At 42.1% G+C, this 12,218-nt stretch overlaps 2 protein-coding genes across 2 annotated transcripts; both read left to right on the top strand.

The window, feature by feature from the left end:
• Positions 1 to 1,994: 1,994 nt before the first annotated feature.
• Positions 1,995 to 4,036, top strand: LOC100823754 (12S seed storage globulin 1). Its single transcript, XM_003566612.3, has 4 exons — positions 1,995 to 2,412; positions 2,544 to 2,830; positions 2,952 to 3,380; positions 3,482 to 4,036. The coding sequence occupies exons 1-4, from the start codon at positions 2,088 to 2,090 to the stop codon at positions 3,920 to 3,922; spliced, it is 1,482 nt and encodes a 493-aa protein (XP_003566660.1). The 5' UTR covers positions 1,995 to 2,087; the 3' UTR covers positions 3,923 to 4,036.
• A 5,578-nt stretch (positions 4,037 to 9,614) lies between these two features.
• On the top strand, positions 9,615 to 11,662 carry LOC100823455 (12S seed storage globulin 1). Its single transcript, XM_003566611.3, has 4 exons — positions 9,615 to 10,128; positions 10,260 to 10,546; positions 10,668 to 11,096; positions 11,198 to 11,662. Exons 1-4 carry the CDS (start codon positions 9,804 to 9,806, stop codon positions 11,636 to 11,638), a joined length of 1,482 nt encoding a protein of 493 aa, XP_003566659.1. The 5' UTR covers positions 9,615 to 9,803; the 3' UTR covers positions 11,639 to 11,662.
• The last annotated feature ends 556 nt before the right edge of the window (positions 11,663 to 12,218 follow it).

Here is a 12,218-nt window from a genome sequence, read left to right as displayed (position 1 = left end):
TGGCCCAACCCGGACAGAACAGATCGGTCTGTTCGTCGTCTTCGGGGGCACACCAGGTTCCGGAGGCCTCCATTCTTCGTCATGGCTCGCCGGAGCTCCGGCAGGAGGCGGCCCGGAGCCCGGGCACGTGCCCGTGGTGCCCCCCCCGGTGGCTCCGCCCATGGTACTCGCGGGGGTGGTCGAAGGCGTCGCGATGAACGAGCTTAGGACCTGTCGTGACCCACTTAACAAAAAATTAGCACCTACATATGTAGTTTAGTAATTTAATGACTTATTTTTCACCTCATCAATAATATTAGGACCGCCGGTGCATTTTTCCTCACGTCAGTTATGTCTAGCGGGCCCCTTTGCCTACGTGTACTAGGTCAACACGCCACGTAGGCCGGTCAAACACTCTTGGGCGAGTTTAGAACCTGTCGTGACCCAGTTTACAAAATATTGGGACCTAAATATGCAGTTTAGTAATTTTAGGACTAATTTGACACATCGTCAATAATATTAGGACCGCGGGTGTATTTTACTCTTGCAAATGCAACAGGTGCATAAGAAAAGTTCAAACTCAAATTCTTAATTAAGAAAATATAAACGGACTAGAAGATTAGATCAGATATAATATTTCACATTACATTCTAACGTGCATAAATTTCTTCATTACATCATCAACTTTCGAGAAAATATACTGCTCATCTTATAAACAATGTGGCTTTCATATAAATTAGGAAATGTATCTTTCAACACTACAAAATTCTGGATGGAATGGGTGGAAAGAAAACTATAATAACTTCTACGGACACGAGCATGCCTCGTCGGACCGAGCAAAATCAAATTCCTAAAGTGGTTCTGCTTGTGTGAGGAGTTTTAGGATACATGCCGGCCGAGGTGACTTAGGCCCACATAAGAAGACTTGTATTCTCTAATAATTTGAACTATGTACTTGCGCATGTGAACGGAGACTTGGTCAGCAAAATAAATAAATAAAATTCTAGGTAGGCCAAGGGCCACCTGGCCTACCCACTGGAACCAGCATCGGTATCTAGAAAAAAAAGGTCATACAAGCTTGTAGAAGAAATCGGTAGATGTAGGTGGGGAAAGGAACACTAACTTGTGGGGCAAGACTATATCTATTCACCTTTTTAGATCAACTCTGAGTCATCGTGGGGATTCCGCGGGCTTGCCTTCCGGAGAAGACGAGTCCGACAGGCGGGGCCCGCCTGTCAGCGGCTCGGGCCCACGCGAGGTAAGTGGGCCAGCCCAGTTGGGTTGGTCCGATTCTCTTTTTTTTTCCTTTTTCTTTTCCCCTTTTCTTTTTTCTGTTTTTCCCTTATAGCTTTTGATTTTGAACTCCAAATCAATTCAAATAAATCTCAGAAAATTTGTAAAATCATATTATAATATGATTCAACTTTTCGTACTGATTTCCCCTCAAAACAAAATATTTAAAAATAGTTTTGCTTATAAGATTGCCTTTAGGGCTTTATAAATAATAAAACCATATAGCTTTTGTACCCAAATTTAAACACCAAAAATATGGGGTCGCTTAATAATGCAATAAACCCTTTTTATGCTCAAAACCCTATTGGTTTCAAATTCCTAAAACTCAAATGGGTAAAAAGACTAAGGTTTAAAAAAGGAGAAAGCTCTTTTCAAAGCCTTTTTGGAACTCAAAACATGATCCAAAAATGCAAATGTGGCATGATGCTCATGAATGCAATGCATATGAAAAGGTTTAAAATTTTGGGATGTTACACCAGGTGAATGGAGACTTGGTCGGGAAAAAAAAACTGAAATTAGGCCAAGGCCCACCTGGCCTACCCACTGGAACCAGCCATGGTATCTAGAAAAAAAGGGTCATGCAAGCTTGCAAGAGAAGTCTGTAGATGTAGGTGGGGAAAGGAACACTAACTTGAGGGGCAAGACTATATCTATTCACCTTTTTAGATCAGCTCTGAGTCATCGTGGCTATCTTTTTATCTATGTTAACAAACGTTGTCCGTGCATGCATCCTAAAGCACTTTCCATGGCTATAAAAGCAACTCACATCCAAAACATCAGCATCAACCAAGGTTCTCTTATCGCTTCAAATAATCATGGCACACACTAGTTTCTCGTCGGTTTTGTCTTACTTTTGCATTTTCCTCTTGTTCCATGGCTCCATGGCTCAGGTGCCTGGACAGGGGTCCACATGGCAAAGTCCTCGGCAAGGAGGTTCTAGAGAGTGCAGTTTTGATAGGCTGCAAACAATTGAACCACTTACGCAAGTGAGGTCACAAGCTGGTCTGACGGAGTATTTTGATGAGCAAAATGAGCAATTTCGTTGTGCCGGCGTATCTGTCATACGTCGTGTTATCGAGCCTCGAGGCCTTTTATTACCTCGATACCACAACACCCCCGGCTTAGTCTACATTCTCGAAGGTTTGAGTTCAATTTAATTGAGTAGCTTAGTTGCGATGCTATACCATATTTGGAGTTTCTATATATGTGCCTAATGATATGACCGCATCCGCAAGCCTACTAATATTGACACAGCATGCTTTCTCTTGTAGGTAGTGGTTTTGTAGGACTGGCTTTTCCTGGGTGCCCAGAGACTTTCCTGGAGCAGTTTCAACAATCCAGGCAAACCCAATCTACCTTGGGTCAAAGCCAATGCCAAAGCCAAAGCCAAAAGTTGGGAGATGTGCACCAGAGAGTCCACCAGTTTACACAAGGAGATGTTGTTGCACTGCCAGCCGGTGTCGCGCATTGGTTCTACAATGGTGGTGATGCGCCAGTTGTAGCAGTCTATGTTTTTGACGTAAACAATAATGCTAACCAGCTTGAACCTAGGCAAAAGGTAACCGCAGGCGGAACATATATTGTTTTTTTTCAATCAATTCAAATATGCAAGGTTTGCAAGTAGTTCTATACTGTAACATACTGCTAAGTTTTTTCGCTTTACCAATCTGGACTTTCAGGAGTTTTTGTTGGCTGGTAACTACAACGGAGTGCTACAATCTGGACGGAACATACTCAATGGTTTAAATGCCCAGTTGCTTAGCCAGGCCTTTGGTATCAATGAACAAACATCACGAATAATTCAGAATCAGAATGACGGAAGAGGTGAAATAGTTCGTGTGGAATATGGACTTCAATTTCTGACGCCCGTCGTCACCCAACAACAGCAGAAACAACCCTTCCTACCAATCGAACCTCAGGAAGGACAATCGAGTCGCAACGGTTTGGAGGAGAACTTCTGTTCACTCGAGCCAAGGCAAAACATCGAGGATCCCAACCGTGCCGACACATACAACCCACGTGCTGGCAGTATCGCACGCCTCAACGGTCAGAATTTCCCGATCCTTAACCTCGTGCAAATGAGTGCTACGAGGGTAAATCTCCAGAAGGTATATGTGATGTTACATTGCGGTTCCTTACTATGGCTACATATTTTAAAATTCATAGCACAGATATTAACATGATCTATACAAAATCACCGTGATTGCAGAATGCGATTGTTTCACCATTCTGGAACATTAATGCCCATAGCGTGGTGTACGTGATCCAAGGACAAGCTTCGGTTCAGGTTGTTAACAATCAAGGCCGCAATGTGTTCAATGGACTTCTTCGTCGAGGGCAGCTGTTAATCATACCACAAAACTATGTCGTTTTAAAGAAGGCGGAGAGTGAAGGATACCAGTATATCGCTTTCAAGACCAACGCAAACTCCATGGTTAGTCACATTGCAGGAAAGAACTCCATCCTGCGTGCCTTGCCCGTCGATGTCATCGCCAATGCGTACCGCATCTCTAGGCAAGAAGCTCAAAACCTTAAAAATAACAGGGGAGAAGAGATTGGTGTGTTGACTCCGAATTTCCCCCAAAGCAGCTGCCAGAGTTACCCGATCGGAGACGTGGATTCATCTTCGACCCCTAAGGCACAGGAGTGAATGAGTTAGTATGATAACTATTAGGGTGAAATAAAGACCTCACAAGTGTGTAACACCTGGTGCTTCTCTAGATCAATGTTCATCTCAATAAAGAAAGTTCATTCTGTTAATTCCCATGCGGTGTGTATTGCTATACTCGCGATTTCTTTGGTCTAATCCATCAATCTCTATCACTGCCTGCTCTGCCTTACTCCATGGTTTTTACCAACTCTCTCTTCCTGTCTCTCTCACTCACTTTTTGCATGTTGTTACAAGAATGTAGGTAGCCATGTCCAGGCTGTTGGCGGGCCTTCCGCGAAGGTTGTTTGTGGGTGGTTGTTTATAGATCGAAGTCAATTTTAATTTCCATGCAAGGTTAATCACTATAAAAACGTAAATATCTTGGTATTTTTTATGTTGGTCCCAAATAACTATTTGCATTGTATGAAAGATGCAAACTCACGTGCATGTTTCAATATTAATTAGGCGATAATCACGTACCGAATATTCCGTGAGTGCAGTTAATTCAAGTACTCAATTATACATAATAGAATAACCTATATATAATTCAAAGAGTGCCGAGAATATATTCATCACGATGTTGCGCCAAAGCTAAGGAAAAAATAAAGAAAATACATATATCATCGGTCCATTCCTAAGGGCTCTTCTTTCTGACGAGGAGATGCCATGCATATTTTCCTATGGCTTAAACTAAAACAAAGCGTGTTATGTGTAAACAATCCAGAAAAGGAGGTGTCACAAATGCACCAAACAAGCTTGAGTAAATACACACAATATCATCTATTCGACCAATTATGACAGAATAGATAATAGCTCTAGAAAAAATTAAAGGTGGTATAAACTTGCTACCTAAGTTAGCAGATGTAGGTAAAAAAAGGTACACACTACTTGTGATGCAATATTATATCTACTCGTGCTTTTAGCACAAGTATGAGTCGACATGGATATCGTCTTCTCTAGGTTAACAGATTATGTCACCATATGGAGCGTAAACACATTTCCATCTCTGCAGAACCTAACTTACATCCCAGTTTTAGCATCAACCATGCTTCTCCAACCTCTTCGATCAACCATGGAAACTACTAGTTTCCCATTACTTCGTAAATTCAACGGCAAGATACTCAATGGGCTAGTGAGATGGTCTGGCCCACATAAAAACTAAACTCGATCTCCTATTGCTGAAACATAATTTTTTCTCTAAGGAAAAAAAAAAAGAGAACCCATCAAGGTGCAGTTTGCGGCTCATTCTCTACGGGGTACGTTTGTCTAAAGGTACAAGAAATCCAGAAGGTGAATTATTGCGAAAGGGAAAAAAGCTTCGAATGAGTATTGGTTGTGTATAATTAATTCCTATTTTTGTATCTCCGCTGACGTGAATTAGGCATCATCCTCAAAAAGAAAAAAATACTATGTAATTCTTCTCCGTCTATGTAGACATGACTCGTCCACTTTTCAATTTATCCTATAAAGATAGCCATGAGGTGAAATTTTTCCATGCTATCAAAACAAACAGTATATGTTGGTGTGCGAAATCCAAAAGATAAAAGAATTGAAAACGGTGTCACAAGTGACATCGATATCCTATATTCGACCAACTACGACAAAAGATATCAAGGCTAAGACAAAAGGCGGTACAAGCTTGTTTATAAGTTTATAGTTGTACGTGGAAAAGAGCACCTAATTTCACTAGGTGTTCCACATTCACACTTTAGATCTTTTTTTTATAACAACACATCCCGCATGCAATTCACGACAAAATTACGATCTCTAGCCCAATGACATCCGGCATCATCATGCAGCGAAAACATAATTTTGAATTAATGTCAACGGGTATAATAAGAAAAGTTCAAATTATTCATTAAGAAAATATAAATGAACTAGAAGATTAGACCAGATATAATATCTCACATTACATTTTAACGCACATAAAAATAAATTCTTGATTACATCCTCAACTTTCGAGAAAATATATCGCTCGTCTTATACACAATGTATGCTTCTGTATAAATTAGGGAATGTATCTTTCAACACTACAGGATTCTGGTTGGAATGGGTGAAAAGAAAACTATAATAACTTCTACGGACATGAGCATGCCTCGTCACACTGAGCAAAATCAAATTGCTACTTTGGTTCTGCTTGTGTGAGGAGTTCTAAGAAACATGTGGCCCATGTGACTTAAGCCCTCAGAAGCAAACTTGTTTTCTCTAATTATTTGAACCATGTACTTGCCCAGGTGAAGCGACCACCCCCGTACAGGGTTCGATCTCTGTGCTTATAGTGCTAGTCACTGGATCGACTCACCGACACACAATTTCAAGATGAAATATCGAGATACAAAGGTTAAAGTACTTCATTACATCGCGTTCATCCAGAATTTAAGAGTACTTACAACCTTGCATGACCTCTTGGGTCAGCATAACAAAATAGAGTTTCAAAAAAACTAATCAGCGGAAAGGTAGAAGCAAATGAGCAACAACTACTCCAAGGTGAGAGCATGTTGGAATGTAAGCACGTGATCCAAACAAACAACGACGAACCTCACTCGTCGTCCGATCCACCTGCATTGTTAATTGCACCCACTACGTGGTCAATACATTGAATGTATTGGCAAGTTCACCAGAGGTTATAAAAGGACCTACCAAGTACATGCATATTTTGGCTAGGTGGGGTTTGGCTAATTGCATAAAGCATCAATGTTTCATCCTATCATTTTTAAACAAATAGTTCTATCACTATTGGACACGGGGTAGACACACCCATGCTCCTATTAAACTAGTGGACATTGAGTAGACACATCAATTCTCCTACCCAGGTTCAAACCATTTATTTTATTAAGAAATTAGAATGAGTGAGACCTTCCTTACAGTTCCCAAATCTAGTCGCTCAGAATTGTCCGTAACCGGGGACACGGCTAAGTACTTAGTTTGACACTCTCGAGAGGTTGTACACATTCCCCACAAGAAATCGACGTGTTAATCCCTTGCTGTCCTCAGGGTAGAGTAGTAACGGCATCGATTACAAGAATTTTCAGAACATAATCCCCCAGACCACCCGAGGGACGCGCCCCCACCTACACTGCTACATACCGATGTCACCTCGGATCTAGGTTCATATTTCTTACTCCATCAAGCCAGAGCCCATGTTAGCATGTGGCTATACTGGAAGCTACTAAGCAGGAAACTAGTCCAGTTTCTGGTTACCCCGGGTGGCATTCCACATTTGCGACGCAGGCACTCCCATAGACATGGAGAGACGACTCATAGAAATGGACCCATAGAAATGGACCTGACGCCGCATACATCTCAAATACTCAAAGCAGCCCACCCAGGATGGTTCATTAAATTACTTGTTTTGCCATAAACTAGGAAAACATACTTTACTTCATAATGACAATAATATCACACTGTAATGAAACCACCCACGTATACTAACATAGCATAGCATTTGACTACCTACGATGGCAATTGGTGGTAAGGACATGGCAAGGGTATCCTATACTATTAGGAGAATCATAGCTAGCATAGGTACAATAATAATCCTAACAATGCAACTAATAAAAATCTAGTGCATATTAAAATAATAGGATCATGGTCAAAGTGAACTTGCCTTGATAGCAGTTGGAGTTCAAACACTCGTCACAATCGCACGGTTCGCTCTCCGAGTAAACTAAAATAAACAAGCATACACATACATAAACAAACAATTCACAACACGACAAAAGAAAGTATGCTATGATGCAATGCAAGCATGTGACATGATTTGGTTTATTTTATTCGACAAGAAAGGTTTCAGTTTCACATACTCACTAAATTAATCCTCTGGTCAAAAGGATTAAACAAATTAATTTTAAAACTACAAGTCAAAACCAAGGTTTACAAAAGTGTTTTAAAAGCCTAAAACAAGGTTTTATTAGCAACAGCCAACTAATTAAATCAAAAAAATTTATTTCTGTGTCCCAATGAACAGAGAACATTAAACCAAATTTCTGGGCACTGGTTTCAAGTAAAAAGGATTTTCAAAACAAAAGATATGAACTAAATGACATTAAAATCCTTTCTGTAAATTTGACTGGGTTTAGATTATTCAAAAGTAAAATTAAATTATGCCAAAAGATTCTACAGGCCGAGAGCTTTCCAAAAAGGTGTAGAACATGAAATTTGGCCAAATGGATTAAAAGATATGATGGTTTGAAGTTTCGGTGCTTTTCTGTAAAACTGCCATTTAATCTAACCGGGAATTAAGTTTTAAGTTTTAAGCCGCGACACGTGGCGGATTGCTATTGGCGCGTACCGGTTCGGGTGGGAATAAGACATGGGCCGTTAGATTCAATTTAAGTGACGATGGACGGCCGAGATTGGATACCGGTTCGAGGAGTAAGTGATCTAATCTTAGGCGTCGGTTCTAGATCGGACGGGTGAGATTCAACCGGGGCTTACCGGCGGTGGCGCTAGGGTTCCGGCGAGGGCGCGTCGGCGGTGGCGGATCGGGAAGTGGCGGCGCGGGCGGCTCCGGTGGTCCTCGGCGCGGCGGAGAAGATGGCGGCGCCGGTCCTCCTTGCGGTGGCCGGGGGCGTCGTCTAGCTCCTCCGGAAGGCGGCGGCGACGACGGTGCTTCGGCCGATGACGAGGTCGGGGCTGCGGGGCACCATAAACAAAACGGAGCGCGTCACAAACCGCGCAAAGGAGAGGGGGAGAAGATGGCGCAAACGGCGGCGTCGATTACCTATTCGGTCGCCGGCGGCGTGCAAGACTTGGCAGCGGCAAAAGCAAAGTCTGGCGAGAAATTTCGACGGTCTGGGGGCGCAATAGGGACGGCGAGAAGGGGGAATAGAGAGAGGGGGTCCGGGGCTTTATAGGATGCACAGGGCATCTCGCGGGGAGCACGGGAAGTGAAGAATCCCGGCGATGGCGCGCGGCCGTCACGTGCGGGGATTCTGCGGGCTTGCCTTCCGGAGAAGACGAGTCCGACAGGCGGGGCCCGCCTGTCAGCGGCTCGGGCCCGCGCATGCGTGCTGGGCTGTGGGCGCGCGAGGTAAGTGGGCCGGCCCAGTTGGGCCGGTCCGATTCTCTTTTTTTTCCCTTTTTCTTTTCCCTTTTTCTTTTTTCTGTTTTTCCCTTATAGCTTTTGATTTTGAACTCCAAATCAATTCAAATAAATCTCAGAAAATTTGTAAAATCATATTATAATATGATTCAACTTTTGGTACTGATTTCCCCTCAAAACAAAATATTTAAAAATAGTTTTGCTTATAAGATTGCCTTTAGGGCTTTATAAATAATAAACCATATAGCTTTTGTACCCAAATTTAAACACCAAAAATATGGGGTCGCTTAATAATGCAATAAACCCTTTTTATGCTCAAAACCCTATTGGTTTCAAATTCCTAAAACTCAAATGGGTAAAAAGACTAAGGTTTAAAAAAGGAGAAAGCTCTTTTCAAAGCCTTTTTGGAATTCAAAACATGATCCAAAAATGCAAATGTGGCATGATGCTCATGAATGCAATGCATATGAAAAGGTTTAAAATTTTGGGATGTTACACCAGGTGAATGGAGACTTGGTCGGGAAAAAAAAACTGAAATTAGGCCAAGGCCCACCTGGCCTACCCACTGGAACCAGCCATGGTATCTAGAAAAAAAGGGTCATGCAAGCTTGCAAGAGAAGTCTGTAGATGTAGGTGGGGAAAGGAACACTAACTTGAGGGGCAAGACTATATCTATTCACCTTTTTAGATCAGCTCTGAGTCATCGTGGCTATCTTTTTATCTATGTTAACAAACGTTGTCCGTGCATGCATCCTAAAGCACTTTCCATGGCTATAAAAGCAACTCACATCCAAAACATCAGCATCAACCAAGGTTCTCTTATCGCTTCAAATAATCATGGCACACACTAGTTTCTCGTCGGTTTTGTCTTACTTTTGCATTTTCCTCTTGTTCCATGGCTCCATGGCTCAGGTGCCTGGACAGGGGTCCACATGGCAAAGTCCTCGGCAAGGAGGTTCTAGAGAGTGCAGTTTTGATAGGCTGCAAACAATTGAACCACTTACGCAAGTGAGGTCACAAGCTGGTCTGACGGAGTATTTTGATGAGCAAAATGAGCAATTTCGTTGTGCCGGCGTATCTGTCATACGTCGTGTTATCGAGCCTCGAGGCCTTTTATTACCTCGATACCACAACACCCCCGGCTTAGTCTACATTCTCGAAGGTTTGAGTTCAATTTAATTGAGTAGCTTAGTTGCGATGCTATACCATATTTGGAGTTTCTATATATGTGCCTAATGATATGACCGCATCCGCAAGCCTACTAATATTGACACAGCATGCTTTCTCTTGTAGGTAGTGGTTTTGTAGGACTGGCTTTTCCTGGGTGCCCAGAGACTTTCCTGGAGCAGTTTCAACAATCCAGGCAAACCCAATCTACCTTGGGTCAAAGCCAATGCCAAAGCCAAAGCCAAAAGTTGGGAGATGTGCACCAGAGAGTCCACCAGTTTACACAAGGAGATGTTGTTGCACTGCCAGCCGGTGTCGCGCATTGGTTCTACAATGGTGGTGATGCGCCAGTTGTAGCAGTCTATGTTTTTGACGTAAACAATAATGCTAACCAGCTTGAACCTAGGCAAAAGGTAACCGCAGGCGGAACATATATTGTTTTTTTTCAATCAATTCAAATATGCAAGGTTTGCAAGTAGTTCTATACTGTAACATACTGCTAAGTTTTTTCGCTTTACCAATCTGGACTTTCAGGAGTTTTTGTTGGCTGGTAACTACAACGGAGTGCTACAATCTGGACGGAACATACTCAATGGTTTAAATGCCCAGTTGCTTAGCCAGGCCTTTGGTATCAATGAACAAACATCACGAATAATTCAGAATCAGAATGACGGAAGAGGTGAAATAGTTCGTGTGGAATATGGACTTCAATTTCTGACGCCCGTCGTCACCCAACAACAGCAGAAACAACCCTTCCTACCAATCGAACCTCAGGAAGGACAATCGAGTCGCAACGGTTTGGAGGAGAACTTCTGTTCACTCGAGCCAAGGCAAAACATCGAGGATCCCAACCGTGCCGACACATACAACCCACGTGCTGGCAGTATCGCACGCCTCAACGGTCAGAATTTCCCGATCCTTAACCTCGTGCAAATGAGTGCTACGAGGGTAAATCTCCAGAAGGTATATGTGATGTTACATTGCGGTTCCTTACTATGGCTACATATTTTAAAATTCATAGCACAGATATTAACATGATCTATACAAAATCACCGTGATTGCAGAATGCGATTGTTTCACCATTCTGGAACATTAATGCCCATAGCGTGGTGTACGTGATCCAAGGACAAGCTTCGGTTCAGGTTGTTAACAATCAAGGCCGCAATGTGTTCAATGGACTTCTTCGTCGAGGGCAGCTGTTAATCATACCACAAAACTATGTCGTTTTAAAGAAGGCGGAGAGTGAAGGATACCAGTATATCGCTTTCAAGACCAACGCAAACTCCATGGTTAGTCACATTGCAGGAAAGAACTCCATCCTGCGTGCCTTGCCCGTCGATGTCATCGCCAATGCGTACCGCATCTCTAGGCAAGAAGCTCAAAACCTTAAAAATAACAGGGGAGAAGAGATTGGTGTGTTGACTCCGAATTTCCCCCAAAGCAGCTGCCAGAGTTACCCGATCGGAGACGTGGATTCATCTTCGACCCCTAAGGCACAGGAGTGAATGAGTTAGTATGATAACTATTAGGGTGAAATAAAGACTTCACAAGTGTGTAACACCTGGTGCTTCTCTAGATCAATGTTCATCTCAATAAAGAAAGTTTATCCAGCCATTTCTTTGTGTCTATTATTGTAGTTCAACTAGCATGGTGTCCCACGCAATTGTGCGGGAAACATTTTTAATCATCTTATTTTCTAACTGAATAGACGCATTTTCTATTATTTATACGATGGGTCATTAGGAAGAGATGTTTAATCAACCCAGATATATGTAGAAAAGTAGAACTAATTAATCTTAGAACCCTAGAAGTACTATTTTTCTATATGACTTTATATTACAAATATAGAACTAAAAGTTAGACCACATGTCAGATGGTTGATCAACTTTTGCGTTAGACTGATTGATTGTTTGTAAGTAATATAACTTAGTATTGGTAATTGAATTTCAGATCACCTATCGACCGCTGGTCTTTACCTGAGATAATTGATCATATCTGACATACATCCCATTTGTAACAAAACTCAAATTGAAACATCAAATTGATGGAATTTAATCGTGTGTAGTTGATTATGTTAGTAGGTTG

This window comes from Brachypodium distachyon, chromosome 2, assembly GCF_000005505.3.
Source record: "Brachypodium distachyon strain Bd21 chromosome 2, Brachypodium_distachyon_v3.0, whole genome shotgun sequence".
NCBI classification, from domain to species: Eukaryota; Viridiplantae; Streptophyta; class Magnoliopsida; order Poales; family Poaceae; genus Brachypodium; species Brachypodium distachyon.
Note: the sequence above shows the minus strand (reverse complement) of the source record. Positions and strands in the feature narration are given on the sequence as shown.